This window comes from Artibeus jamaicensis, unplaced genomic scaffold (assembly GCF_021234435.1).
Source record: "Artibeus jamaicensis isolate MK-2021 breed Jamaican fruit bat unplaced genomic scaffold, CSHL_Jam_final contig_447, whole genome shotgun sequence".
In the NCBI taxonomy this organism is placed as follows: Eukaryota; Metazoa; Chordata; class Mammalia; order Chiroptera; family Phyllostomidae; genus Artibeus; species Artibeus jamaicensis.
The window spans coordinates 1,375,835-1,403,300 of NW_026521834.1; the positions used below are offsets into that span (position 1 = coordinate 1,375,835).

The 27,466-nt window shown below is 41.9% G+C and overlaps 1 protein-coding gene across 9 annotated transcripts in view; it reads left to right on the plus strand.

The window, feature by feature from the left end:
• The window catches only part of ARHGEF11 (Rho guanine nucleotide exchange factor 11), a 122,219-nt gene that overhangs the window by 38,378 nt on the left and 56,375 nt on the right, over positions 1-27,466 (plus strand). For 8 of the 9 annotated variants that reach the window (XM_037132576.2, XM_053666227.1, XM_053666223.1 and 5 more), the window contains exon 2: positions 26,250-26,282. The exons of the other annotated variant lie outside the window; for it this stretch is intronic. In XM_037132576.2, coding sequence (XP_036988471.2) covers positions 26,250-26,282 — 33 coding nt within the window. The remainder of the gene's footprint in view (positions 1-26,249; positions 26,283-27,466) is intronic. 9 annotated transcript variants of the gene reach the window in all.

The following is a 27,466-nucleotide window of genomic DNA, read 5'->3' on the forward strand; positions in this document are numbered from 1 at the left end:
TACTTTCTCCTTCATTGTGAGAACTGACCTACACATAACTTTGTTCATGTGTTAAGGCTCTCAGTGGTCTTATGACCATTAACAGACACTCCCTATACATTACCAAGTACCTACAGTGCAAATTTGCCGTTAGGCCTTCAGGCTGAATAATGAATAAGATAATCCCTGCCTTATGTAGCTCACAGATTATTAAAGAGATAACTACAGACTACAGCCCTGGATGGTGTGGCTCAGTTGGTTGGTCATCATCCTGTAGGTCACCAGTGAGATTCCCCGTCAGGCAGGGCACATGCCTAGGTTGCAAGTTCCATCTCCACTTGGGGTGCATGAGACAACCAATCAATATTTCCCTCCCTTTATTTCTCCCTCCTATCCCCCCTCTTTAAAAAAATAGATAACTACAGTGCACAAAGAATGCAGCAGTGGGGATTTGTGCTGTGAGGTAGGGGCACAGGGTAAAGATAGGTAACCCAACCAGAAAAAGGGAGTGGGGTTGTACTGTTTAAGCACTTTGTGCATAATAACTTCTTTAATTCTCAAACAGCCCTGCAAGTTAGTACTGTTGGGGTTCCCATTTTACAGTGAGGGTAATGAGTGAGCTAAGGTCACACAGCTGGCAAGTTGTGGAACTAGGATTCAGATTCAGGTATTGTGACTCTAGAGTCTGCCCTTAACCACTGTGCCATGCAGTTTCTTGTAAGTCCTGAAGTAAAGGGTGAAAATTGAGAAATGTAAATAAGATTTATTGTTCAATTCGGTATGTGGTCAGGGAGAAGGAACAATCAAGATTGATTGCTACCTTGGGTGAGAGAGTACAAGAAGAGCAAAGGTACAGTGTGTACAGTGATGAGGTTTTGGCGTATTTAGTATATTAAGTTTGAGTATCTACAGGTTGAGGTGCTCCCTGCCCTCAAAAGTTACATATAGGAATCAGAAACTTGAGAGAGACTAAGTACTGAAAACATGATCTGGGAGGAGTCAGTGTTAGTAGAATTGGTTAGAAGCACCAGAGTAGATATTGTCCCCTACAAAGGGAGTGTAGCGTAAGAGCAGCAGGCCCCCAAAAAAGAGATCAGCATCTCTGGATGTGAAGAGAGGTCCAGTGAGGTGAGATCTGAAAAAGAAAACCCTGTGAACTTTCAGTGAAGGGACTATTAACAGTTACGGGTCAGTAACCTTATTAAAAATCTCATCAACGTTTTGAAGGCAGAATCAGATTACAGTGGGTTAAAGAGTAGTGGAAGTGAAAAAGTGAAGATAATAAGTGTAGATTACTCTTTCCAGAAGTCCAGGTAAGAAAAGAAGAAAAGCGCCCTGGCTGGTGTGGCTCAGTGGATTGAGTTTAGTTCCCTGTCAGGACACATGCCTGAGTTGCAGTCCAGGTCCCCAGTTGGGGGTGTGTGAAAGGCAACCGACTGATGTTTCTCTCCCTCTCTCTCTCTCCCCCTCCATTCCCCTCTGTTTTAAAACAAATAAATAAAAAGTTTTTTTTAAAGAAAAGAGATTGATTGGTAATAACTAGAGGAGCTTGCTGGATCAAAGAAATACTTTTTCCTTGGGTTAAGACCAAGGAAAATAGTTGGGTAAATTTATGGGCTGTCAGGGGTAGAGCCAATAGATTGGAGGGATCTTAAAGATTTGGAAAAGGGGGGATTCCTGACAAATCAGAGGGCAATGGAGTCAGGAGCTTGAGAGGAATTGGACATTGAACTAGAGAAACAGCTAAGATACCTGTGAACGTAGTGAGAAACTTGTAATTGGAAGTAGGAAATTGAAGAAGTGCCTAAGGATTCTAGTTATTTCAGTGACCTAAGAGGCTTTGATGCTAGAGAGAGGGCGGACTTTTAAATACAGAACTTGAGGTGAGCCATAAAGGTTTAGAGTAGTGATGGAGGGGGTATGGAAAAGGGAATTACCAAGGCTTCTAAAGCCCTGACTAGGGGGCACTCCAGGCCTGACAAAGGTGCAGACCTGAATCTGCACTCCAGATTGCACAGTGGTGTGGTTTTCCCCAGCTATGCTTCTTCATATACATTAGGCACCCAATAAATTTTGTTAAATGGAATGGCTTGGAAATGATGATGATGATGATGATGATAGTAACTAAAACATATATAGCATTTGCCATGTACCAAACAGTTTTGTTTAATACTTAACAATTCTGAGAATCAATTCTTTTTTTTTATTTAAATTATTTTATTGTTGTTCAATTATACTTGTCTGTATTTTCTCTCCCCCCCCCCCTTAGGCTCTCTTTTTATCCAGATTCAACAAAGGTGATTTGGCAAAAATATTGAACTAATACCTAGACAGAGAAACTATTCACTTTGGATATATGAGAGATAGGTATACATCTGGAATAGAGTGTAAGGAAAGTAGCCATATGAGAGTCCTAGGAAAGATTTTTTTTTTTTTTCTGAATCAGTAAAACCAGTAAAGTGTGGGAGTGGAGGGCTGGTTGTTTTTTGTTCGCTGTTTGTTTGTTACAGCTTTATTAAGATATATTTCACATACCGTACCTTGAAATTCACCCATTTAAAGCATACATTTAAGTGTTTTTTAGTATAATCACAGAGTTGTGAGACCATCACCACAATCCAAATTTAGAATTTTTTAATAGTCCTTCCCCAAAAGCAGTTTCTATACTTCTGGTAATCATTCCTCTTTCCTGTTTCTCACCCCTTCACCCCAGCCCCAGGAAGCCCCTAATCTTCTTTGTGTCTCTATGAATTTGTCTATTCAGAACATTTCACATAAGTGGAATCATGAGGTCTTTATGTCTGGTTTCTACCATTTAGCATGATCTTTTCAAGCTTCATCCATGTTGTAGCATGAGTCAGTACTTCATTCCTTTTTTAAAAAAATATTTATTTTTATTTTTGGACATAAGGAAAAGGAGGGAGAAAGTTAGGGAAAGAAACATCAGAGTGTAGTTGCCTCTTGTGTGCCCCCTACCAGAGGACCTGGTCCCATAACCTAAGCATGTGCCCTGACTGGGAATCGAACTGGCGACCCTTTGGTTCACAGGCCAGTGCTTAGTCCACTGAGCCACAATGGCCAGGGCTCATTCCTTTTTTTTTATTGCTGACTAGTATGTCATTGTAAGGATATTTGGATTTACCTCTTTGGGGCTTTTATGAATATTGCTGCTGTGAACAATCATTTGAAACTTTCTGTGTAATAAATGTTTTCGGTTCTCTCAGGTATCTACTAGGAGCAGAATTGCAGGATCACATAGTATTTTTGTGTTTAACATTTTGAAGAACTGCAGTTTTCCAAAGTGACTGCACTATTTTACATTCTCACCAGCAATAATTGAATGTTCCAGTTTTTCCGCATTCTCATCAACACTTGTTACTTGCCATTATTTTGGTTCTAGACCCGCTTAGTGGGTGTGAAATAGTAGGTGTCACACTGTGGTTTTGATTTGCATTCCCCTAATGATGAATGATACTGAACAACATTTCATGTGTCTGTTAGCCATTTGTTATATCTTCAGAGAACTGTCTATTCAGATCTTTTGCCTGTTTTTTTTTAATTTAGTTATTTGATTTTTTATTATTGATATAGAAGATTTTTTATATATTCTGTTTACAAGTCCCTTATCAGATATGTGATTTGCATATATCTTCTTTCATTGCATGGGTTGCCTTTTCACTTTCTTAATGTTGTCCTTTGAAGCACAAAACTTTAAAATTTTGATGATGTCCAGTTTATCCACTTTTTTCTTTTGTTGCTTATAGTTTCAGTGTTATAGCTAAGAAATCATTGCCTCACTCAGGGTTACAAAAATTTACTCCTGTTATAGTTTCAGACCTTTTAGGTCAGTGATCCATAATGTTAGTTTGTCAGTATGATATGAGGCAGGGGTCCAACTTCATTCTTTCCAGTTATTGAAACTGTCTTTGTCTTTAGAATTGTCCTGGCACCCTTCTCAAAAATCAGTGGAGCATAAACATGAAGATTTATTGCTCAATTCCCTACATTATTGATCTATATGTCTATTCTTATGCCAGTCCCGTACTGACTTGATTACTATAGCTTTGTAATAGGCTTTAAAATCAGAAAGTATGAATCTTCCAACTTTGTTGTTCTATTTTCAAGATTGTTTTAACTATTTTCATATGAATTTTAGGATCACCTTGTCAATTTTGCAAAGGAAAAACAGATTTTGATAAATTGCACTGAGTCTATAGATCAGTTTGTGGAGTATTGTAATTTTAACAATCTTAAATTTTCCAACCCATGAACACAAATGTCTTTCCAATTAATTTCTTTTGATGTTGTTTTGTGGTTTTCACTTATTTCACAAGTTTTGTACTTACTTTGTTAAATTTATTTCTAGGTATTCTTTTGCTATTAAAATGGGATTAAAAAAAATCCTCACCTAAAGACATGCTTATTGGAGAGAGAGAGAGAGAGAGATGAGAGAGAAACATCAGTTGGTTGCTTACCCCAATGGGGGACCAAACCCTCAACCTAGGCATGTGCCCAACCAGAATTGAACCCACAACCTTTCGGTTTTCAGGATGACACTCCAGCCAGCTAAGCCACACTGGCTAGGGTGCATTGTTTTCTTAATTTCCTGTTTGTATTGTTCATTGCTAGTGTACAGAAATACTATAAGTTTTTGTGTGTCCATCTTCTAATCTGCAGCTGTTTATTAGTTTTAATAGTTTTTTGTGGCTCTCTTAAGATTTTATATATATATAAGATCATGCCATCTGTGAAGGAAGGTAGTTTTACTTCTTCCTTTTCAATTTGGATGGATTTTATTTTTTTTTCTTACCTAATTGCTCTGGCTAGAACTGCTAGTTCAATGTTGTGAAGAAGTGGATGGAGCAGATACCCTGTTCTAGTTCCTGATATTAGGGTAGGGGTGTCAAACTCATTTTCACCAGGGGCCACATCAGCCTTACAGTTGCCTTCAAAGAGCTGACTATAATTTCAACTCCTTAACAGTTAAGGAGTAATTACATTTATATAGTCCTTAAATTATTTCAGCCCTTTGAAGGCAACTGTGAGGCTGATGTGGACCCTGGTGAAACTGAGTTTGACACCCCTGTATTAGGGGGAAGGAATTTAGTCTTTCCCCATTAAGTATGTTAGCTGTGGGGTTTTGTTTGTTTCTGAGGGAAGGGTGAAATTTAATTTGATAGGTGCTCCAAGCAGCAAATTCTTGTGCAGAGAACGCAAGAGAGGTTCACAGTGAGATTCAGCTACTGAATATTGAACTTGGATGGGGGGTGCTTTTGTAATGGAATGAAATGGTTCAAAGCTAAGATTACAGGTCCTGAACTGCTTAGTGTGTTTTGTCTTTTTTTTTAATTTTATTGATTATGCCATTACAGTTGTTCTATTCCCCCCTTCCTTCCCCTCCACCCTGCACCCCCCACCCTGCCATTCCCCCCCTTTAGTTTATGACCACGTGTCTCAAGTTCTTTAGATTCTATATTTCCCATACTATTCTTGCCCTCCCCCTATCTATTTTCTACCTACTGTCTATACTACTTATTTTCTGTACCTTCTCCTCCCACTCCCCTGTTGCTAACCCTCCTTGAGATCTTCATTTCTATGGTTCTGCTCCTGATCTAGCTGTCCTTTTAGCTTGCGTTTGTTTTAGATGTGGTTGTTAATAACTGCGTTTGCTGTCCTTTCACTGTTCATCTTTTTTATCTTCTTTTTCTTAGATAAGTCCCTTTAACATTTCATATAATAAGGGCTTGGTGATGATGAACTCCTTGATTTTGATCTTATCTGAGAAGCACTTTATCTGTCCTTCCATTCTAAATGAAAGTTTCGCTGGATAGAGCAATCTTGGATGTAGGTCTTTGGATTTCATGACTTGGAATACCTCTTTCCAGCCCCTTCTTGCCTGTAAGGTGTCTTTTGAGAAATCAGCTGACAGTCTGTTGGGCACTCCTTTGTAGGTGACTGTCCCCTTAGCTCTTGCTGCTTCTAGGATTCTCTCCTTCATTTTAATCTTGGCTAATGTATTATGATGTGCCTTGGTGTGTTTCTTCTTGGGTCCAACTTCTTTGGTACTCTCTGAGCATCCTGGATTTCCTGGAAGTCTATTGCCTTTGCCAGATTGGGGAAGTTCTCCTTTATTATTTGTTCAAATAAGTTTTCCACTTGTGGCTGTTCCTTTCCCCCTTCTGGTACCCCTATAATTTGGATGTTGGAGCATTTAAAGATGTCCTGGAGGTTCCTAAGTCTCTCCTCATTTTTTTGAATTCTTGTTTCTTCATTCTTTTCTGGTTGGTCATTTTTATCCTCCTTCTGGTCCACTCCTTTGATTTGAGTCCCAGTTTCCTTTCCATTACTATTGGTTTCCTGTGCATTGCCATTCACTTCAAGTAGTTTAGCCTTCAGGTGTTTCTCTAATTTGTGACTAAAATCAACCAGTTCTGTGAGTATCCTGATCACCAGTGTTTTGAACTGTGCATCTGAAAGTTTGGCTGTTTCTTCATCGCTTAGATTTATGGGCTCTGGGGCTTTGAGATCTTCTTGAGCCATTTTTGGTCTGTTCTTGCCTATCAAGTATGAGGAGCGGAGCCTTAGGGGCGGGGCGGGGCCTCCAGGGTGTTGTGACGCTGTATGTGGGGGCGGGGTCAGAGCCGGGAAATGGCGGCCCTCTCTGCTGCCTCCCATTGCTAGGACCCGCTGGGTCCTGTCTCACTGCCCAGTCCCTCGCTGGTCTATCTGCGCAGGAATGCGCCACCACAGTCAACCCGCTGCCCTTCACCCTCGCCAGATCCGCCAGTCACTCACTGGGTCGCGCTCACTGAGTAGGCCCTTTGCATCACGCCTGGAATCCATGTGGCTGAGTCCGTCTGACCGAGTTTTCCTGTGCAACTCCGCTCCGCCAGCTGCTGATTTCGCCCCTCTTACCGGTCAGGCTGAAGAATTCATTGTTATCGGACTTCCGAAAAGTTGAATTTTCTGTGTTCTGACTGTGTTTTCTGTTGCTAATGTTTTGTCGTCTCTAAACTTGGTTGTGTGAGAAAGCATGGCATCTCCACCTATGCCTCCATCTTGGTGGGAGTCCTGCTTAGCGTGTTTTGAACTTTGCAGCCAGGTAGACTGGCTTCACTTTCTGCAGAAGTTTGCCCCCAGCTAGTTTAGACTAGCTGATGAATTTGCATTGATAAGAAGTCTGCTTGTGTTTAGGTCAAATCATAGTTCAGACTTAGCTTGCAAGCCAGGAGAAATAAAAGAAGGGCATTTGTCCCTCTGGGTACCTTAAGAGTTTAGCAAATCCTTGGCTGGTGTGGCTTAGTGGATTGAGTGCCAGCCTGTGAACCAAAATGTCATCGGTTCGATTCCCAGTCAGGGCACATGCCTGGGTTATATACAGGCTAGGAGAGTGTAAGAGGGAACATCTTTTGGGAGAGTGCGAGAGGAAACCAATTGATGTATCTCTCACACATTGATGTTTCTCCCCCTGTCTTTCTCCCTCCCTTCCCCCTCTATAAAAATAAATAATCTTTAAAAAGTTTAGCACAATACCACTGACCTCAGACTAGCTCTCTTTGAAGGGCCCCTTTTTCTCATCACTGTACTGCTCAGTACTTTCTGTACATTGTTAACTCTGTGGTTTGCTTTTAACCTCTCCTTTGTGCATTGTGCAAATTTAAGTCTTTTTGCCTGTGTCTCCAACTCCGCAAAATTATGAATTTTCTAAGGACAAGAATTATGTCTATACCTTAATATGTGCCCCAAATGTTTAAATCACTTCTGTGTACCAATAAATACTGTAGTTATTAAATATTGATAATAGTAAATGTGATCATAAATACAAAGGTTTCTGAGCCATTTGGGAAGCATATTAAGTATAAGTCAATATTGTGCTTGATAAGCAGACTCTTGGAAGAGATGAGGTCACATGAAAATCATGATTTTAAGGTTTAACCCAGACACACTTGGGTTTTTAGAGATGTGTTAGTTCTAAGATGCCCCTAGAATTTATTTAAGTTCATTCCTAATTATCTACAGGTGACATACCAGCCACATACAGGTTAATGTTCATTTCCTGTGGACTTGAGCTTAAAACTCACACTCCTAAGGCAATCTTAGGGCCCAACAGTAGCTGGGAGGAAAAGCTTTCTAAAGCAAAGCCAGGCCTTGCCTTTTATTCCCTTCTTTACCTTGTGAAGGAATGAAATAGGACTTAATTGCTACCGGTGGAAATTGTGTTCTTTCACAGGATCACATGATTCCATGCACCCACATAAGGGAGATTGTGTCATGGTAAGGTTTATTCTGATGGAAATAGAAGCTGGGTTTATCCCATCTCCAACTATCTCATCATGAAAAAAATCCAATTTCTTCTTCATCAAGGCCAAAACAAAGCCCAATGTCCATAGTTTCTATTTCATATTAAAGCTTAGTCCTTTGGAGCCTGTGTGATCTGCTGCAGCCCCGATGGCTGCTAGTCTCACATGGTTGCTGTAGAGAGAACAGGCGAACAATGGGGCAATCATGTGTTACTGGAGAGAGAGACAAATAGACAGGCAGATAGACACCAAGGCCTCTTCTTGCCTGCAGAACCCTTTTTACCCCTAAACCCTGAAAAGAGGTACAGAGAAGCTAGATTCTGCCATTTCTACCCTGTGATTATAGTGCTTTTAATGGGATGCTCACTTGCTCCCCACCTCCCTCCCTCAGTCCCACTGTGTCTTCAAATCAGAATCATCCTCAGGATTGGAAGGAATCTGGACTGTCCTGCAATTAATCTGACCCTCTGATTCTTATCCAGGTGGTTGTAGGGCTCCATCTTGAAAATCTCTAGTTTTTCTTTGGCTGTCTGGTCCCTTAGGTTGTGATTTGTGCCACTGGCCATTTGTTAGCTGGTTTGCCAAACAAGTGGATTGAACAGTAGTTTGTGTGTAGAATCCTGTATTTTGTAGTGGATGCTGTGTGTGTGTGTGTGTGTGTGTGTGTGTGTGTGTGTGTAGTGCCTGTGCCAAAAAAAAAAAAAAACTTTTATTCAGCTGGCCAGCAGAGAAGGAAGAAATGCAAAGATTTCAAAAGTGGAAGTCACATTATTTCCTCTCAAGGAGTTTACAGATTAGTTGGGGAACCCAGAGATGAGGAAGTATATTGATTTCAGAATCCTTAGAAAGAGTGTCAAACATGCATTTAATACCCAGATGAGGTGTACTCACTCTGCTTTGCAGAGTGCTCCTGGTCTCCTCTTTTTTATCATTCTGGATCTGTCAAATAATACTTGAAATCAGTGATTTGAGTGATTGTGTGTCTGTTTCATACTGATTTTATTGTAATAAGCTACCAATAGTACGGAGGGCTGATGTTATGCTTGCCTAGGGGAGAGGTTAGCCAAGAGAGGCTAACTCAAGGAAAGCTACTTGAGATTAATGTTTTAAGTCAGATTTTGATGGGCAAAATTAGATTAGTACCAGGCTGCTATGGGGCTTTTCTCAGTCTGGTCTGTCAGCCATATTTTGGGGGCTCTAGAATGGCCTCAAGAAATTGTCCTGACAGCCTTCAGTTCTGGCCTCTGAGCTATAACTGTTCAGAAGCCCTTTAGGATGTTAAAGTCTACTCCCTACTAGGGTGCCACCCCTTCCCTATCTTCTGCACTGTCCAACAGTAACTTCCCTGGAGGTGATTCTAAGGGTGTTTGGACCCACCGAAGGTCTTCAACATTATGGGGGTGAGGTTGGGAATAGCCCTGAGACCACTGGGAGTAATAAGGGACAGCATTCTGTTTTGTAATGATGTGTTCAGGGCATCATTGAGGCTAAAAACTGAGCAAATCCACCCCCAAGTAATAGGGCAGTAACCCTGCAAGAAAGAAGGTGCTGCACAAAATACCCTTGTGCTGGAGGGTGAGATAATGGGAACATATTTTTTTTTAAGATTTTATTTATTTAGAGGAGAAGGGAAGAAGAGAGGGAGAGAAACATCAATGTGTGGTTGCCTTTCATGCGTCCCCTGCTGGGAACTGGCCTGCAGGGAACCAGCCTGCAACCCAGGCATGTGCCCTGACTGGGAATCGAACCTCGATTGTCTGGTTCGCAGGCCTGCGCTCAATCCACTGAGCTACACCAGCCAGGGCGGGGACATATTTTTATATTCCAGGATAGAAGAGTAAAGAAGGGAAGAACTGGCATTCATTCCCGTTAACTCAAATTATGAGGAGCTGTGAGAGGAGGAAGTTTCCTACAGGACCCCTCCAGGATGTTGTAGAATCCTAGATTCCTTTGGACTTCTAGGTGTCACCTTTTTCCTCCTATCTCTAGCCAAAATTGACCCGTCTGGAGAGACTGAGGTTGCTGTTTACTGTTCTACCAGATCCCTTTCATTTTCACAATTGGGGTCTCACCCAGGGAACTCCCTCCTGATGTCGTCTCTGTGAGAAGTAAGGAATGTAAAGAAGGGAGGGACCTCAAGAATACTTCTCCATTCAGTGTTAATTATATTCATGAGATGACTTCTTTCCTCCCTCACCCCTCCCTCCCTTAGTCTTCTGGAAATGGAGTGGGGTTGAAAGAGAGGAAAGATGGAAATTCCCATTGCATCTCTCTCTACCCTCTACTGTGCAGTGGTTGAGATGGGGTTTGGGTGAGGGGGGTAGGAGAGGTAGAGAGACGGAGTCAGCCCTGGAGGGAAAGACCTAGAGACTGCTGAGCCAATGGTATGGGCCTAATTACTCTTCTGCCTTAAGCTTGCCTATAATTGTGGTTTCTGGGAGCCAGCATGTCCTGGAAATCTGCTGGGACAGCGGAGATTTGGGATGGAGTTGAATTTTCCACTTGAAACAGTTTGCCCAGCACCCATTTTTGGTTGGAGGATATTATGAATCCCTAATGTTCAAAAGGGGCAATTAAAATGGTCAGGACTACCAAGCCTTTCTGGGAGAGGAACTGGATGAGAGGTCATATACTCTGAAAATCTGGACACTTTTGAAAAGTTCAGAGAGGCAACAGATACCAGGATCTGGTGAAGAGTCGTGTGCTAGAAGTTAGGAGATCAGTTCTAACCTTGAGCACAAGGGCCTAATGTTCCTGCACCTTAGTTTCTGCATCTTGTTTGATTTAAACATCTGGGTTTTTGTTGTTGTTTTTTTTACAGGGATATTCCTAAGTAATAGGTGGGGAAATGCCAGACCCTTTTTTCCCCATGGTGGTGATAATAAAATAGCTAATATATATTGTATTTATTGTATACCCTGTGCTAAATGCTTTAATGAATGGCACCATTTAATTTCATAACAACCTACAGAAGTAGTTACCCACCTCTGCTACAGACAAGAAAACCTGAGATGGAGAGATTACAAATCTTGCAAAGTTAGAATCATGACCACCAACCCAGTGGTTTGATTCTAAAACCTGTGTTTTTGACCAGCAGATAAATGGTAACCTGTATTGTGTTTTTACACTTACGCCAGGAAACACATGGGGCTAGACTGGCTTAGTGAGGTCTGGCTGTTGGACTTGGAGTCAGAGAATCTGAGTTTCAGTCCTGGCACATGGCCTTCATTAACTTTGGGACCTCAAGCAAATGCTTTATGTTCTCTGAACTGGAGGTTCCTCATGAGATACTGCCCAGCACAATACCTGCCGTCCAGCATATGCTTAATAAATGTTAGCAGAATCTTAACTTACTTAAGGAGGAATAAGCAGCCAATCCCTGCCACTGTGAATTTAGGATCTGAGATTTCAGAACACTGACATATGATAAAAGCAGATCTATGGCAAAGTAAAATGCATGGTGAGTAGTCACTAAATGGGGACTAGAAGGATGCAAAGAATATGTTGACCACTCCTGAATCATCATTAGAGAATTAATTTAGGAAAGCTTCCTGAAGGAGAGTTTCCAGGCCGTTTTTACAAGGGTGGAACAGGGAATTTGCAGAAAATCTCTTGCAAGCTTCCCCCACCCCGACCCAACCATCTTTCCTTTCTCTGCTTCTGGCAGGACTTCCTGAAGTCACTAGCTAAGAATGTAGAGGGTAGGGACACTCAGCCTGTCACACTCAGTCTGTGACGCTCTGGTGCCCCTGCCTCTGGATTACCGTTGGTAGTTTAGATGTTGCAACTGGGTTTGCGTCTCTGAAGTTATGTCAGCTGCAGAAAGGGTGCTGCCTCCTTGGGGTAGGAGAGGGGTTGCAAAGAAGAGCAGCCATCCCACCATCTGCTCAAGTTACTGCCACAAGGTATCCTCTGCTTCATGGTTTAACCTCAGCAGTTTTAAAACCGACAGGCTGCCCTGGCTGGCAGTGGGTTGAGCGCGGGCCTGCCCTGGCTGGTGTAGCTCAGTGGATTGAGCTCAGGCCTGCAAACCAGACAGTCGAGGTTCGATTCCCAGTCAGGGCACATGCCTGGGTTGCAGGCCAATTCCCTGCAAGCCAGTTCCCAGCAGGGGACGCAAGAAAGGCAACCATACATTGATGTTTCTCTCCCTCTCTCCTTCCCTTCACCTCTAAAGATAAAAATAAATAAAATCTTAAAAAAAAAAAAAAAAAAAAAACCTGAGAGGCTTTTCTCTGCCTCCAAGTACTTTCCTATCCATTTTGGTATGAAGTCGAGGACGGCAACTAATTTTAAATCCACCTTAAATTAGAAAGGTGACTTCTGAACCAAATGACAAAATTTTTAAAAGCAAAATGAAGACTTCTTAAATTTGCCATTATGCTGGGTTAAATGTCTGATGTATGTTTGTTTATTTGTGCTGGTAATCAAAAACTGACTTGAATAGCAATTGTATTTATAGGAAGTATAAAGCAAGGTATGCCTTTAAGAAACCCAGTCCTTTGAAGGTTTTTACTTGTACATAAAGTATTGTTATCTTCCAGGAAGACTTATTCAATACTGCAGAGCATATTTACTTATCTTTTCAGAAAAACATTAGGTAAAACAAGATATGCCTCTCAAGTGATTTTTGGCTTACAAATAATGTAGTTCTCACAGTGTCCTGTGAGAAGTATAAAGCTTGGTCTTCCCATTTATCAGCCTGAAAGCTGAGACCTAAAGGTATTATGTGGCTAATCCATGGTCACACAGTGGGCATGTAGGCAAGGAAGAAACTTCATTCCATAGACTGAGGCCCTTTCCATCCCATCCTCTCCAGCCTCAGGTCCTGTTGACAGGTGCTCATTCTTTATCTTGAGAGCTGTAGGCTTTGCTCTTCCTTGTTCCTTTGCTTTTGTTAAAACCAGGAACTAAAATAAAACAATTCTTAGCCATCTTGTAGACATCACCAGTGCAGACTCTCAAGTGCTTCTGGATTATTGTCGGGGAGAGTGTTTGCTTTTTTTTTTTTCCAATTGGATGAATTTTGTTCTCCTGAGTGCTCTGGGTACAGAGACCTAGTAATACGCCAAAGAAAAATTGTGAGAGAAAGAATCATGCAATGTTAGAACAAGAAAGGACGTTGAGATAATCTGGTCCAGCCAGTTCCTTATAGGTGGATAAAGCCTGGGTGCTGAGAGGGGAAGATTGGACTTCGATGTCAGGCTGACTTGAGTTCATGTCCTGGCTCTACATTTAATAGTTGTGTGTCCTTGGGCAACTTAGATAATTTCTGAATCTTTTTTTCCTCTTCTGTTAAGGAAAATAACTGTCTACCTCACAGGTTGCTGAGAGATTAAATGAATGCCTGTAGTATATTAGATGCTTATTCTATTCTATATAACTTTCTCCTCCTTTTCCAGAGATCTACAGAAAGGTAAGGGCAGACTTGGTCTAGAATCCAGATGTCTAGACTGTCTGTTCTGCCCTCTTGCCATCTTAGCCTACTCCTTCCTTGCTGTTCAGTGGTTTCCCTTCTTTGTCATACTACACACACACACACAGCACCACCACCACCACACCCTACCCCACCCCACCCCAGCTGGGTCTTCCTGAGCGCCAATACCCAGCTCTTGTGGTCTCCTGCTGCCCTGAAACTCCGTTTTCATCAGATAACAGGTTGATGGAGGATACATAGATAAAAGCAAATGAATGTTGGCTAAACATAATAGTCAGCAGTAGGTCATCTGCTTCAGAGGAGGTCCATAAGGTGGTTGCCATCTATATTACCTAACTCAAAATTTGTTTATTTTGTGTTGCAAGTCAGGATGTGATTGCTTTGGGAGTAGCTTACTAAATATGTGTGACTTACGGTCTTATAACAAGCACAGCAACCATTTTTCGAGCATTGCTGTGTGCCAGGCATTGTGCTAGATACTTCACTTACATTACACTAGTTCTTACAATGGCCCTGCGAGATGGGTGGCTAGTATTCCAGTTTTGTAGATGAGAAAACTGAGGTTCACAGAAAGTAAATAATTTTCCCTGAGTCACACAAGTGGTCAGAGCAGAGCCAGGATGTAAACCCACTCCTTCTACCTCACAATCCACCATACCATTCCTCAATATCACTTCAAATTCGGGGTCCTAGCCCAGGCATTGAATTTTTTCTGAGGCAGACATGACAAATTAGGTAAATCAGATATGAGCCTCCACCTGTGATGATAGAGCCCAGAAGGGTGTTGGGTGAGGTGTTGGGTTCTGAGTGAAGAGAAGGGTGCACAGCCTCAGTTGTGTGGAATTGTTTTCTCTGCTAAGTGCTGAAGATGGCTGCACCTCATCAGGGCTTACTTCTTCCTCGCTGGGGATACAGTGATGAATTTGGCATGCACTGGCTCTTCAGGAGCTCACTAGTCCAGTGAACAAGGATGAAAGGTCAGCACCCATGTGGGAAGTGCTTTGGCAGAAATATGTACCAGGTGCTGTGGGAAACAGGGAAGTTCCCAGAGGGGCGACTTTGGGCAGGCTTCTAGTTTCCTCTGACTGGTCTGAGGGCAAAGGCCTTGCCATGGGAGAGAAGGCAGAGCATGGCACAGCTGCGACCAAAGGAGGGCAGACCAGCACTATCCAGTAGAAACAGAATGCAAGCCATATGTGTAATTAAAAGTTTTCTAGTAGCCACACTAAAAATTAAGAGAAACTGGTGAAATTATTCTAATGTATATTTTCTTTAACTCAATATCTTCAAAATACTGTTATTTCAACATACAATCAAGATAAAATACTATTGATATTTTACATTGCTTTTTGTTCTGAGCCTTTGAAATCTTGTGTGTATTTTATATGGACAGTACCTCAATTCACCTGAATTCAGTTGAATCTCAATTCAAAGTAGCCATGTTTCAGGTGCTCTGTAGCTATACAGGCCTCTCAGCTCCATAAGACAATACAGGGCTGGAGAGGTCGCCCCCTTGCAACCCACTCCTGGCAACCTCTCTCTCTCCTTTCCTTTCTCTTCTATTCCAGTGGCAGTGCTCTCATAAAGGCACACATCACTCTGTCCCACCTGGTCTCTGGGCCTTTCCTTTTCCAGCCTGCTGTAGCCACACCTGTCTTTTTAGAAGCAGTCAATCTGATCTTATTACTTTTCCTAGAAAGCTTTTCTGTAAAACAGGGGTGTCCAACCTTTTGGCAACTCTGGACCACACTGGAAGAAGAGTTGTCTTGGGCCACACATTAAATGCATTGCAACATGTAATCACAAAAAAGTCTCATAATGTTTTAAGTAAATTTATTTACTTAAATAAATTTTGTGTTGGGCCACATTCATAGCCATCCTGGGCCATGGGTTGGACACCCTGAAGATTAAAATCCTGCCCCAACCTTTTCCTTTTGGCATACCCTATCTACTCGAATTCTCACATCAGCTCTGTCAGATAGGTAGAGGAGGATAGGTGAATTATCCACATTTTTTAAAAATCCTTACCCTTTAATTAATTTTAGAGAGAGAGGAAAAGATAGAGAAATACTGATGTGAGAAAGCAACATCAAGGGTTGCCTCCCTTATGCTCCCCTACCAGGGATCAAACCCGCAACCTTTTGGGGAACAGGTCAACTCTCCATCCAATTGAGTCACCTGGCCAGGGCTAGCCTCCACATTTTAGGTAGAGAAACAAGCTCAGAGTTTCCTAAGATCATCCAGCTAGTACAATAAGTGATAGAACCATCTTGGGAACACACATCTTTTCAGTTTTTATCTCTTGTTTGTTCCTCTAGTCCTGCCCTTCCCACTCCTTCCCTGTGCTGCACTGACAGCCTCATTGGAGTTGCTGTATCTGCTTCCTCCTGTGCCTTTGCTTATGCTCTTTCCTCCCCCTAGAACATCCTCCCACAGCAGAGCTGCCCATGGGCCCTGCCCTTGGTCCCAGGCTCCGGACAAGGTCAGCCTCCTCTCTCATCCCTTTTGTGGTCATCCCTCTCCCCAAGTCCACTGTGTAGTTACCAGCTTTCTTTTTTTTAAGATTTTATTTATTTATTTTGAGAGAGAGGGGAAGGGAAAGAGAGAGAGAGGGACAGAAACATTACTGTGTGGTTGCCTCTTGCTTACCCCCTACCCAGGACCTGGCCTGCAACCCAGGGATGTGCCCTGGCTGGGGATCAAACTGGCAGCCCTTTGCTTTGCAGGCCCGTGCTCAATCCACTGAGCTACACCAGCCAGGACAGTTACCAACACACTTCAGCATACATTTTCCTATTTAGTGGAAGTTTCAGTGCTTTGTATACAGAGCTGAATTCTAGAAATCAGGGAGATCGAGGTGTTTAGCTTATTAAACCTATTCTTGCAGCCAGGTTAAGGTGTCGCTCCCTGTTGAAGGTCCACAGAGAAACTTAACCCGTTCTTTACTCTGTTCAGGCTTTGTTAAAACTATGAAATTGTGAATTAAGTAGTAACTTATATGCATTATGGAGATCATTCAAAACTTTCTGTTGATAAGTGTATGTTTATGATATTTTGATGTCTACAAAGTTTATTTGCATATGTTATCTGATATCATATTTCAGTATGTGTATTGAATATCTACTGGATACTAGGTTCTGGAGTTGTGTGATCTAGAGAACAAGCGACAATGAAGCTTATTAAACAGGGAAAGAAAACATTAAACAATTTTTAAAAAGCAACCAAAATAATTGGTTGCTATCTAGTTAGATATGCAAAGGGAAATTTTAGGGAATTCCAGCCTAGCGGGATGTCAGAGAAGGCTTCACTGAAGAAGAGGCGGTTACACTATACAGTAAAGAATGAATATGAGTTCTCTTGGTCAAGGCAGGAGAGAAGGTCCCTGGGGTTGACATATAGTCAGCAAGGAGGGCAATGACGAGAAGTGATGAGGCTTGAGAGTAAGCTTGAGGATGTTACAGAGGATCTGTTAGGCTGTGTTAAGGACTTGGAACTTTATACAAAGGCAGTGGGAAACCACTGAAGGGTGATACATGTTCTAGGCTGGGGTTTTTTAAGATCACTCTGACTGCATGTAGAGAACGAATGGTTTCTGGAGGAGTGGAAGCTGGAGTAGATGTGAGGATAACCTGTTGTTCTACCTAGAACGGTGAGAGATGATGGTGTTTTACACCAGCCTGGGATGGGGAGGCACAGAAGTAGGTGGATTCCAGACATATTAATAGGTGTTATCAGTAGGACTTGGCAGTTGATTAGAGAGGGGATATCAGAGATAACTCAGATTTCTGGCACAACACTTGTTTTCCTGAGAAGGAAATGTTTGCTCAGGAGCAGAGCTAGGCTTTGGTTTAGGACACTGGTTTCAGTTTGAACATTCTCACTTTAGGTTTTGGTGAAGGTGATTTGTTCCTCCCAATCCCCCTTTGAGGAAAGTGGGGTCACCCACATTTGTGATCGAGAAACTTGGGTGTGGAGAAGTTGGGCAACTTGCTAGAGGTGACATATCCAGGAGAAGGCTGGGCCTGAGCTTGAGCCTGTACAGCAGGTCCTCAAGTAAAGTTGTTTCTCTCCTTTGGTTGTAATGTTGATGAGATGCTATTGGATTTTAGCTCTTAATTTAGATCAGTCTGTAGTAAAATTGTTTTCGTTATACATTGTTTCACTGCAGTTCCAAGAACCTATCAACAACTTTAAGTGAGCACTTACTGTACTTTATTCTTAAAGCCATGCTTTCCAAGCCATACCACACGGGCTGTGTGCTAAGTATTAAATGTTGAATCAAGCCAACCAGCCCTCTCGACATGCCAGTTCTCTGCTCCTCCACACACACTTGTCTGTCAAGTTGTCTACTTTCACAGTCAAACAGTCATCAGACCTCTTGTTCTTGAAGAGACCTTTATGGAAGTAGGAAGGTGAGCTTTCCTGGCTCTGCCATCCCTAGATTTAGAATCCACCAGGAGTTGTCCCCTTTCTCCGATTATTGTTCACTCACTCGTTCCTGTCCTGCTCACCTCACTTCTGACACATTGAGCATAGGTCACCCCTTGGGGTGACTATTTGCATGGGATTTAGTCACCTGCTGGTGAGTGGTTGTTGGTGCCAATTCAGTGCCAACATGAATTCCCAGTTTGGGGTATGGTGAAGGAGGAAACTTTACTCAGTGCAGACAGCTCAATTGTGATACAGCACAGCTGTAGAACAGCTCAGTAGTATTACAGATCAATTATGAAGCAGAGGACAACAGCACAGTTGTGAAACGGCTTGGGGGCTAAGCAGCCCTGTGCTGCTCCAGTCTGCCCTACCTCCTCCCAGACTTCTGCTCTGCTCTGGAAACATAGTCTTTGATGAAAAGGGAAAAGTGAGGTCCCAGGGGGGAGCTGACTTATAGAGAGAAGTTTCTGCCCCCGGTCCCTGATTGGTCAGTGAAAATTCTGATGGGGATATAGCTACACAGCTGCTATTAAACAGGGAGAGTCTCAGTCTTATTGGTGAAATACACTTCCAGGAACTCCTTTGTAAGGGTTGACTCGAACAGCAGAAACGCAGTGCAGCAGTCAGGCAGGCAGGCAGTTTAATTCAGGCGTCTCCCGAATTGTGGCATGTGTGAGAGGCCCCTGTTTAGAAATGGCTGCTAGTTTTAGAATGGCTGGGGGTTTGTTTGTTTGTTTGTTTGTTTGTTTAATTTAAGCCCAGTTAGCCACCAGGAGTCCTTCTTGGTATTTATCTTCTTTTTTCAGTGCCCACAATACTTTGAAAGAACTTAACAAACATTTGCCTCTTTGATCCTCACATCAGCTCTGAAAGAAAGGACGTGTATTTTCCTTCAGCAAACAGTTTTGGAGCAGGCACCCACCATGCACCAGGCACTGTGCTGGAACTTGGCTGGTTATACAAGGATGAATAAGACTTTGTCCTTGTTCTAAAGGGGTTTTAGGTCTCTGGAAAAACTGAGAAGGCTCAGAAGTTAAAGGACTTTTTCTGAGAGTTCCTTAAAGTTATGGCCCTCTGAATAAGTAATAATCTGGGGTGCTTGTTAAAATAAAAATAGATTCTATACCACAAACCTGCTGAATTGAGTCCCTGGGATTGGAGCCAGTAATTCATATGCTACCCTACAGCTGCTAAATGATCCAGTTGAAATGTGAGCCTTTTCTGGCCACATTGCCAGAGACTTTTCCCCATTTGTCTTCCCCCTGGTTTTACAGATGAGAACTGACAGGAGTAGCAGGAGTCAAGGGCCCTCGATGACTTAAAGATAGGACTGGGGTTAGCACCCGGATTTTCCTGATTCCCAAATCTAACCTTTTTCTGCAACACAGTGTTAACTTTGCACTCTGATGCTGAATGAAAGTATTTTCTGTGTCCTTTTATTTCTAAACATATTCAATTGTATAAGCCCTCAGGGAACATTTGTGTCATATTCTATCAGCAGGAATTGTCTGCAAATAGGCTTCTTCCCTTTATTGTAGGGATATATAGACCCAGGAGGCTATGGTTGCCAGCCTCAGACCACAGGGAAAATTCTACCCAAAGTCAGAATCCTTGGAGAGTTAGGGTGCCAAGAAGCTGCTTAAAGCTCCACCCTGGTAGATAAGAGAAACCAGCCCAGGTCAGGGTTCAGTGAGTATAGACTTTATCTAGAGCTAGAGTTCTGGCAGGGTTGCTCCTTGGTTTACTGCTGCTCCTGGCCTTGGGAAGGGACTCAGGAATATTCCTTTACTCCAGATTCAAGAGATGTAGGTCAGCCTATGTACTGTGCTTTTTATCTCTATCTCTCTCTGTTTATCATATGTAGTATATATCTTTATATGCACATATACCATGTGTATATGTATACACATGTGTATATATCCTATATATTGTATATATGTGCTATATATCATGTATACACATGTAAACCAGAAACCTGTAGGATGCACATGTGTGTGTTCTACATATACATGTGTGTATTCTGTATATAATATGTATATGTATGCACATGGATATATATTCTATATAATGTTTAATTATATCATGTGTGTGTGCACATGTGGGCTGTACATAGTATGTGTGTACGTGGGTGCATGTGTGCGCACGCATGTGTATCTGTGTAAATAATAGGAGAGAAGATCTCATGAAGACCAGTTCAATCTGCATATGGCCACAGGTCATAGAACTTCTTGTTTAGGATCATAGACTTTGAAGTCATATCAACTTTATGCACATCTTAACTCCACTTATTTAACCTCTCTATTCACTTGTCCGAAAATGGATATACTACCTACCTCAAGAGGTTTTTATGATGATTAAATGAGGTAACATATGTTGAATGTTTAGCACAGGGCCTGGTAGGTAGTAAGAACTTAATCATTATCACAGAACAGGGATATTCCAGGCCTTTTCCCCATTTACACTTTTGTGGTGGGATGGGGGTAAAGACAAAGAGACCAGCAACCTCCCACTGAGGGGATTGATAACACGTAGGTTCAGCCAGTTGTCATCATGTGAAACGGTAAACCCAGTGGTGCCAGAGCTTATGCCTTTTCAAGAGAAACCAGAAACCTGTATTTTTGAAATTGCCTGCTTTTCAAAATTGAACAACTAATTATTTTTAAATACACACACACACAACACAAATCCATGACAGACCAATAGAAGGGCTATATGGCTTGTTCCCAGTTTTCAGCTTAGAAGGCCGAAGGTCACCAGATATTTCCTTGCTGAATCACACACCATCTAGGCTAGGATGAGGAGGGTGTTTTCAACATGTATTTAGCGAGTGCCTGTTCTGTGCCTGGCACTGCTCCAGAGCATGTGGGAAGTACACATTGTAACCTTTGCCCTCTAGCAGAGAGGCAGGACTCACACACCAGATAACAGGAAGCAGTGTGGGAGGTAGGAACACTGGAATGTGGGCTCATCATAAAGAAAAGGATGAGGAAATGGAAGATTTCCATGAACTAATACGGAGTTACTTTAAGGATATATTAAATGAAAAAAGCAAAGTGTAAAGGGTGTAGGATACTACCTGTTGTGTTAGAAAGAAAATAAGAATATATGTAGTTGCTTAGTTTTACAGAAACAAACATAGAAAGGAAGGAAACCAAAAACAAATAAAAATTGTTACTTGGGGAGGAGTGGGACTGATTATACTCTCAATATTTTACTTTGAGTTTTCAACTATGTAAATGTTTAACAAATTCAAGAAAATGAAAAATACCTGAGAAAACAAACCCTAAAATTAAAGTGCAAATATAAAAAGAAACCTAGCCCTGACAGAGTAGCTAAGTTGGTTGCAGCATCATCCCATACACCGAAAGGTTGCAGGTCTGATGCCCAGATGGGGCACATGCCTGGGTTGTGGAGTTAGGGTGGGTACGAGGGACAGCCCATCAATGTTTCTCTCTCACATTGATGTTTCTTCTACCTCCTCCCTCTCTAAAAATCAATAAAAATGTGTTTGGGGATGCGGACTTTTAAAAAAAAAAGAAACTTAAATACATTTCAAATTGATAATATAAGAAACAATTAATTCAAAGTAACTTTCACACAGTACTGCTCTTTAGCGGGATATGGTCGAAGGACAAAAAGAAGCGTAAGGAATTCTTGAACTTTGCTTAAGTAAGTTTATTATTGTCAGTGTTACTGATGTGGCGGCTCCAGAAACTATCTTGTATTAACGAGTAGAGCAAATGAGTAAATATATTGCTGTTGTTTGGACACAGGTTTCTTGCTATGGGAAAAGGAAGAAAATGTAAAACTGGGGAAGATGAGGAAGAACCCTGTAGTGTTGGACTTAAACTGGAGATTTCAATGTGAACTCATAGTTTTGTTTCATTTTGTTTCAGATTTTATTTATTTATCATAGAGAGGAGAAGGGAGGCAGAAAGAGAGGGAGAGAAACATCTATCATTGCCCCTCAAACACGCCCCAACTGGGGACCAAACTCGCAACCTAGGCCTGTATCCTGACCAAGAATTGGACCAGGGATCTTTCATTTTGCAGGACAACACCCAACCAATTGAGCCATGTCAGTCAGGGCAGAACTCATAGTTTCTTAAGAAATATTTCCTACAGTGTCCATTGAAAGGGCTAGAAGCAATGACAGCTCAGTAGCAATGAGCACCTAGCACCCATATCTTGTTTCTATATACATTTCATACTAAAAGGAACCAGGGCTCCTTAGAGAACTGTTTGATTCCAGGTCTAGCATAGGGAAAGTACAAGGTGAATCTGTACTCTTTTTATGCCAGAAAGCAAGAATGCACACACTCAAAGAAAGAGAGATGGAGGCTATCATAAAAGGCATAGCATATTTTAGGATCCTGTAGAGGTAGGAAAAAAGCAAACAAATGTTGAAGAGTGAATTTGTAAAGGTACTTGGATCCACTAGATGAAAGGCCTTTTATACCAGGCAATTGCTGTGCACATCTGAGAGTATCAATAATAAGGGAAATGACCAGTTCTTGATGAAGGGTACACAAGGAAAATAGTATTTGGGAAAGTTAGTCTGTTGTGGTAGAGACTGGAGAGTGGAAATGAGGTTATATGTAGTCATCCAGACTTGAGGCAGTGCACCTAGGGTTAAAATGATGGACATCAATGATATAAGGAAGAAACAATTCTGGGAAACAAAAGTACTTATCAGTCTCCATCCATAACTGACTGGTTATATGGGGGTGGAGGGGAGAAGTTGGACCAGAAAAATTTGTCTCATTGGTACCATTTAGAGTTACAAATTTGGGGGGTAAGGGTGGGTTATTCACTCTCCTGCACCTTCTTCCTCTCCAGGTTTAGGCTGATTAGAATCTGATCTCTTTTGCCAAATTAGTTTTCTTTGTTGTTAAAGATTTTCTTTATTTTTGGAAAAAGAGGAAGGGAAGGAGAAAGAGAGGGAGAGAAGCATCAATGTGTGGTTGCCTCTCACACACACCCTTACTGTGGACCTGGCCCACAACCCAGGCATGTGTCCTGACTGGGAATCAAACCAGCAACCCTTTGGTTCACAGGCCCACACTCAATCCACTGAGCTACACCAGCCAGGGCTCAGATTTTGATGGGAATGTCATCAGGAAGAGGAAGAACCCACCATTAAAGTCTATTTCATGCCAAATTACCTTCTTTCCTTCCTCCCTTGTGCTTAGAGTTTAACCTTGGTCTTCCAAGTCTCTGCTCAGACTTAATAGCCACTGTATCTGCTGTTATCAATATTTCTTTATTCTCCAAGTCAGTGGTAGTTTTTCCTCCTATAAGCTCTCAAAGAGAAAAAGTATTTTTGCATCTATCATGATTATACTTAATCTCCTTGTGTCCTTCCGCCCCCGCCCCCCGTATCTGCCCTAGCCTGTGGGGGGTTTTGTTTTTGTTTTTAAGTATAATTTTCATTTTATTTTGTATCAGAGAATTTTCCTTCAGCCCTTAAGGACTTAGCTTTTTACATGGGCTTTGGTGGAGGTCATGGGGCAGCACCCACAGTTCTATATTGGGGTGGCGATGTGTGCTCATTCCAGGCTTCACAAGAATGATTCCTGATTACTTTGCTGTGAATGGCACAACTCACAGTAATGTAGTTTCACATACAGCTTGTTGAAGACACTCACTTAGAAACATCCCTAATTTCTGCGACCTCTACTGTGTTTCGGATGAACTTGATGGTCTTGTCCTTGGGTACAAAGAGTAGGCTGCTCTTGGCCACAGCCCATTTTGGCATGACCACTGTCCCTTCTTTTTTTGGTCATCTTGGAAGCAAGGAACCGAGAGCCCCTATAGGGTTTTTTTTTTAGAGGAACTTTTTTTACAGAGTTTACTTATTTATTTTGAGAGAGAGGGGAAAGGGAGGGAGAGAAACATGGATCAGTTGCCTCTCTTGTATGACCCCAGACCAAGGACTGAATACACAGCCCAGGCATGTGCTCCAACCAACTGAGCTACATTGGTCAGGGCTTTTTATTTTATTGTTTTACTAATTATTTTATTTATTTACTTTTTATCTTTTTTTTTACATTACTTTTTAGTCCCCTTAACACTTCTTTACCCCCCCTCCCCCCCAGCATTTACCACACTGTTGCCCATGTCCATGAGTAGTCAGGGCTTTTTAAAGGAACTTTTGACGGCAGCTGAAATTATCCTTGTCTATGCCCCTAACAGTCATCCACAGCCAGGCATAAGGACCATCAGTTTTGTGGAACAGCTTACAACCCAGCTCAAGAGCAAACTAAACCAGGTGAAGAGTTACCAGACCACTTTTTCTAGGCTTTATTTTGGGCATAGGAAGTCATTTTCCTGCAGGGTCATGGAGGAGGCCTGAGCTGTCCCAAGATAAAACAGGCTTTCTCCTTGGGTAGTAAGGAGAAAGAGTTCAAACCCATATCAGTAACACAATAGTGGGGTGTTATAGATCTGAGCAAAAACAGATGAGTAGCTGGAGAAAAAGACCTTTAAAGGTCCTTTCTGAGAAGCCCTCTCTGGTGAGGGTGGAGGGGCAAGGTGGAGCTGTCATCACGTAGTCTTTGTACCAAAGTTCTATGTGGTTACGTCATCCATTACCTGCAAGTGACTATGTCTCATTTATTTCCATATCCCCTGATACCTGGCATAGTGTCTAGAGTGGCACTGTCCAATAGAACTTTCTGCACTGATGGAAATATTATTCTGCACTGTCCAATACAGTAGTCACTAACCATATATAACTATTAAGCACTTGATATCTGGCTAGCACAGCTGGGAAACTAAAATTTAAATTTAAAATTTTTTTTAAAAATATGTCTTGATTTTAAAGAGAGAGAGAAAGAAACATCAATGTGAAAGAGAAACATCAATTGGTGCCTCCCATACATGCCAATCAGAAATTGAACCCACAGCCTAGATATGTGCCCTGACCAGGACTCAAACCCCCAGCCTTTGGCGTACACGACACTGCTTCAACCAAATGAGCCACACCAGCAAGGGTCCTGGTTTGAGTGCCCAGCTGCGAACCAAAAGGTCCAGTTCAATTCCCAATCAGGGCTCATGCCTGGGTTGCAGGCTGTGTCCCTGGTTGGGGGCATGCAAGAGGCAGCCAATTGATGTTTCTCTTGCACATCAATGTTTCCTTCGCTTTCTTTCTCCCTTCCCCTCCCTCTAAAAAATAAGTAAATAAATTTTGTTTTAAGTTTTTAATTTTAATAGCTACATGAGGCTATTGACTATGTATTAGATAATACAAGTCTAGATTCAAGAACTTTTTTTTTCATTTTATTGAGACATAATTGACATACAGTACTGCATAAGTTTGAGGTACATCATGACTTAATGTATATTATAAAATGACTACCACATTAAGTTTATTTGTCATAGGTTCAAAAACATTTATTAAATGATGACCTAAGTGAAATCTTTACATTGGGTGAAAAGGTGGGGGTAGTAACGGAATGATGGATAGGGTAATTTGAAGGAACCCAAGAGTTGTAGCTTCTGGAAGTTTACCTTCTTGTCTGGCTTACAGACACAGTAATGAGAAGTAGAGTAGGAAGATCATCTAGGAAAAGGAACAGTATGGGCAAAAGCAGGAATCAAGAATAGGATGGAGCCCTCACTAATCAAAACCACCCCGCCTTCCTGAACCCTACAATCTCAGCTGTACAAGCCTACTGACAAGTGAACTAGCAGTTCCCCTGGATGTTCGTGCTGCAGGAAGAGCAGGCCCTGGGAGCTGTGGCAGACATCAGAAGCTGACCAGCATCAGGCAGCCTGTTAGACGTCATGGCTTAATGGCTTAGCTTGAAGACAGGCCAGCCTTTCTCTGAAGTGTAATAGGGAAGCTCTGAAAGATTTTAAGCAGCAGAATGACAGGATAAACTTACATTTTAGCAAGCTCACTCTATTCCATTTTGGCCAGTTTGTATACCTAAGTCCATTATAGCTCAGTTGTGGTTTTTCTTTTGAACCAGTCATTTCCAGTGTCTTGTCTAGTTTATGTCTTGTTTTGTTTTTTATTTCTCTTCCTCCTTTCCTGCATTGCTCTCTCCTGGGTCCCACGCTCTCTTCTTCCTTGATGTCCTCTCTGTGATCCAAAGATCAGCCAGTAAAAAGCAGTCTCACCTATCCAGGTAAGAGGGGTGCCAGGTAAGGGGAGGGAGACTCCCCTCTTTTAAGTTTAAAAGTTACTTATTTGTATTGTATTATATTTATTACTTGGATAGATAGCACCATCACATGATTCCGAATTTGAAAGTTAAATAAGATTATAATGAAAAGCTTCTGACTCCATCCTCATGCCCAGGCCCTTGTTTTTTTCTTCCTCAGGGCAACCAATGTTGCGTTTCTTTTGTATCATTTCAGAGATATTTTAGATTTTTTTATGCATGTGTAAACAAATATTTGAACATGTATAAACAAGTAATTTCCACCCTGGCAGATGTGGCTCAGTGGACCAAGTGCCAGCCTGCAAAGTGAAGGGTCGCTAGTTCAATTCCAGGTCAGGGCACATGCCTGGGTTGTGGGCCAGATCCCCAGTTGGGGGTGTTCCAGAGGCAACCGATAGGTGTGTCTCTTGCATATCACTGTTTCTCTCCCTTCCCCTCTCTCTCCCCTCCCCTCTCTCTAAAAATAAATAAATAAAATCTTTTTTAAAGTAATTTCCTTTTCTTTTAGTCACTTTTTCCTTTCCACATAATTCCACATTTTGCTTTTTTCGCTCAGCAACATGCCTTAGAGACCATTCCCTATGGTATATAAACAGCCCCTCATTCTTTTGTAGGCTGAGTACTGTGTCATTACATTGATATTCTGCAATTTATTTAACCAGTCAGCCATTGTGAACAGTTACTGCTTTCATCAAATAACCTTCTACATAGTCATTTGCAATAGATGTGAATGGGAGGCCCCCTTTTGGAGGGGCAGCAACTATTGATTAGGACCTGGCAATTTGGACAAGTATCTAAAAAGGAAAGGCATAGCAATGATTTGAGCTTCTACTGTTCTGCAGGAGTCCTATTAATAAGAGGGTATCAAGCAATCAGTTTTCTGGTTTGGTGATCTGATTGGTACCATGAGGTTTTAGGGTCTTAATTTCTAAGCAAGGTGCCTCAGAATACCAGGAGGGAATAGGGCTGAATATGAAGTTGGAATACTACCACCAAACAGACCAGATTCCTGTTCTGTGGTATCCACAAGGTAAATAGAATTTTCAAAGGTTTGAGTCATTGTTGTACCCTTCTTTCTAGAAAAGTGTACAAGTTGCCAGTTACCTAGTAGGTGGATACCAAATGCCTAGTTACCCTCCTAGAGACGC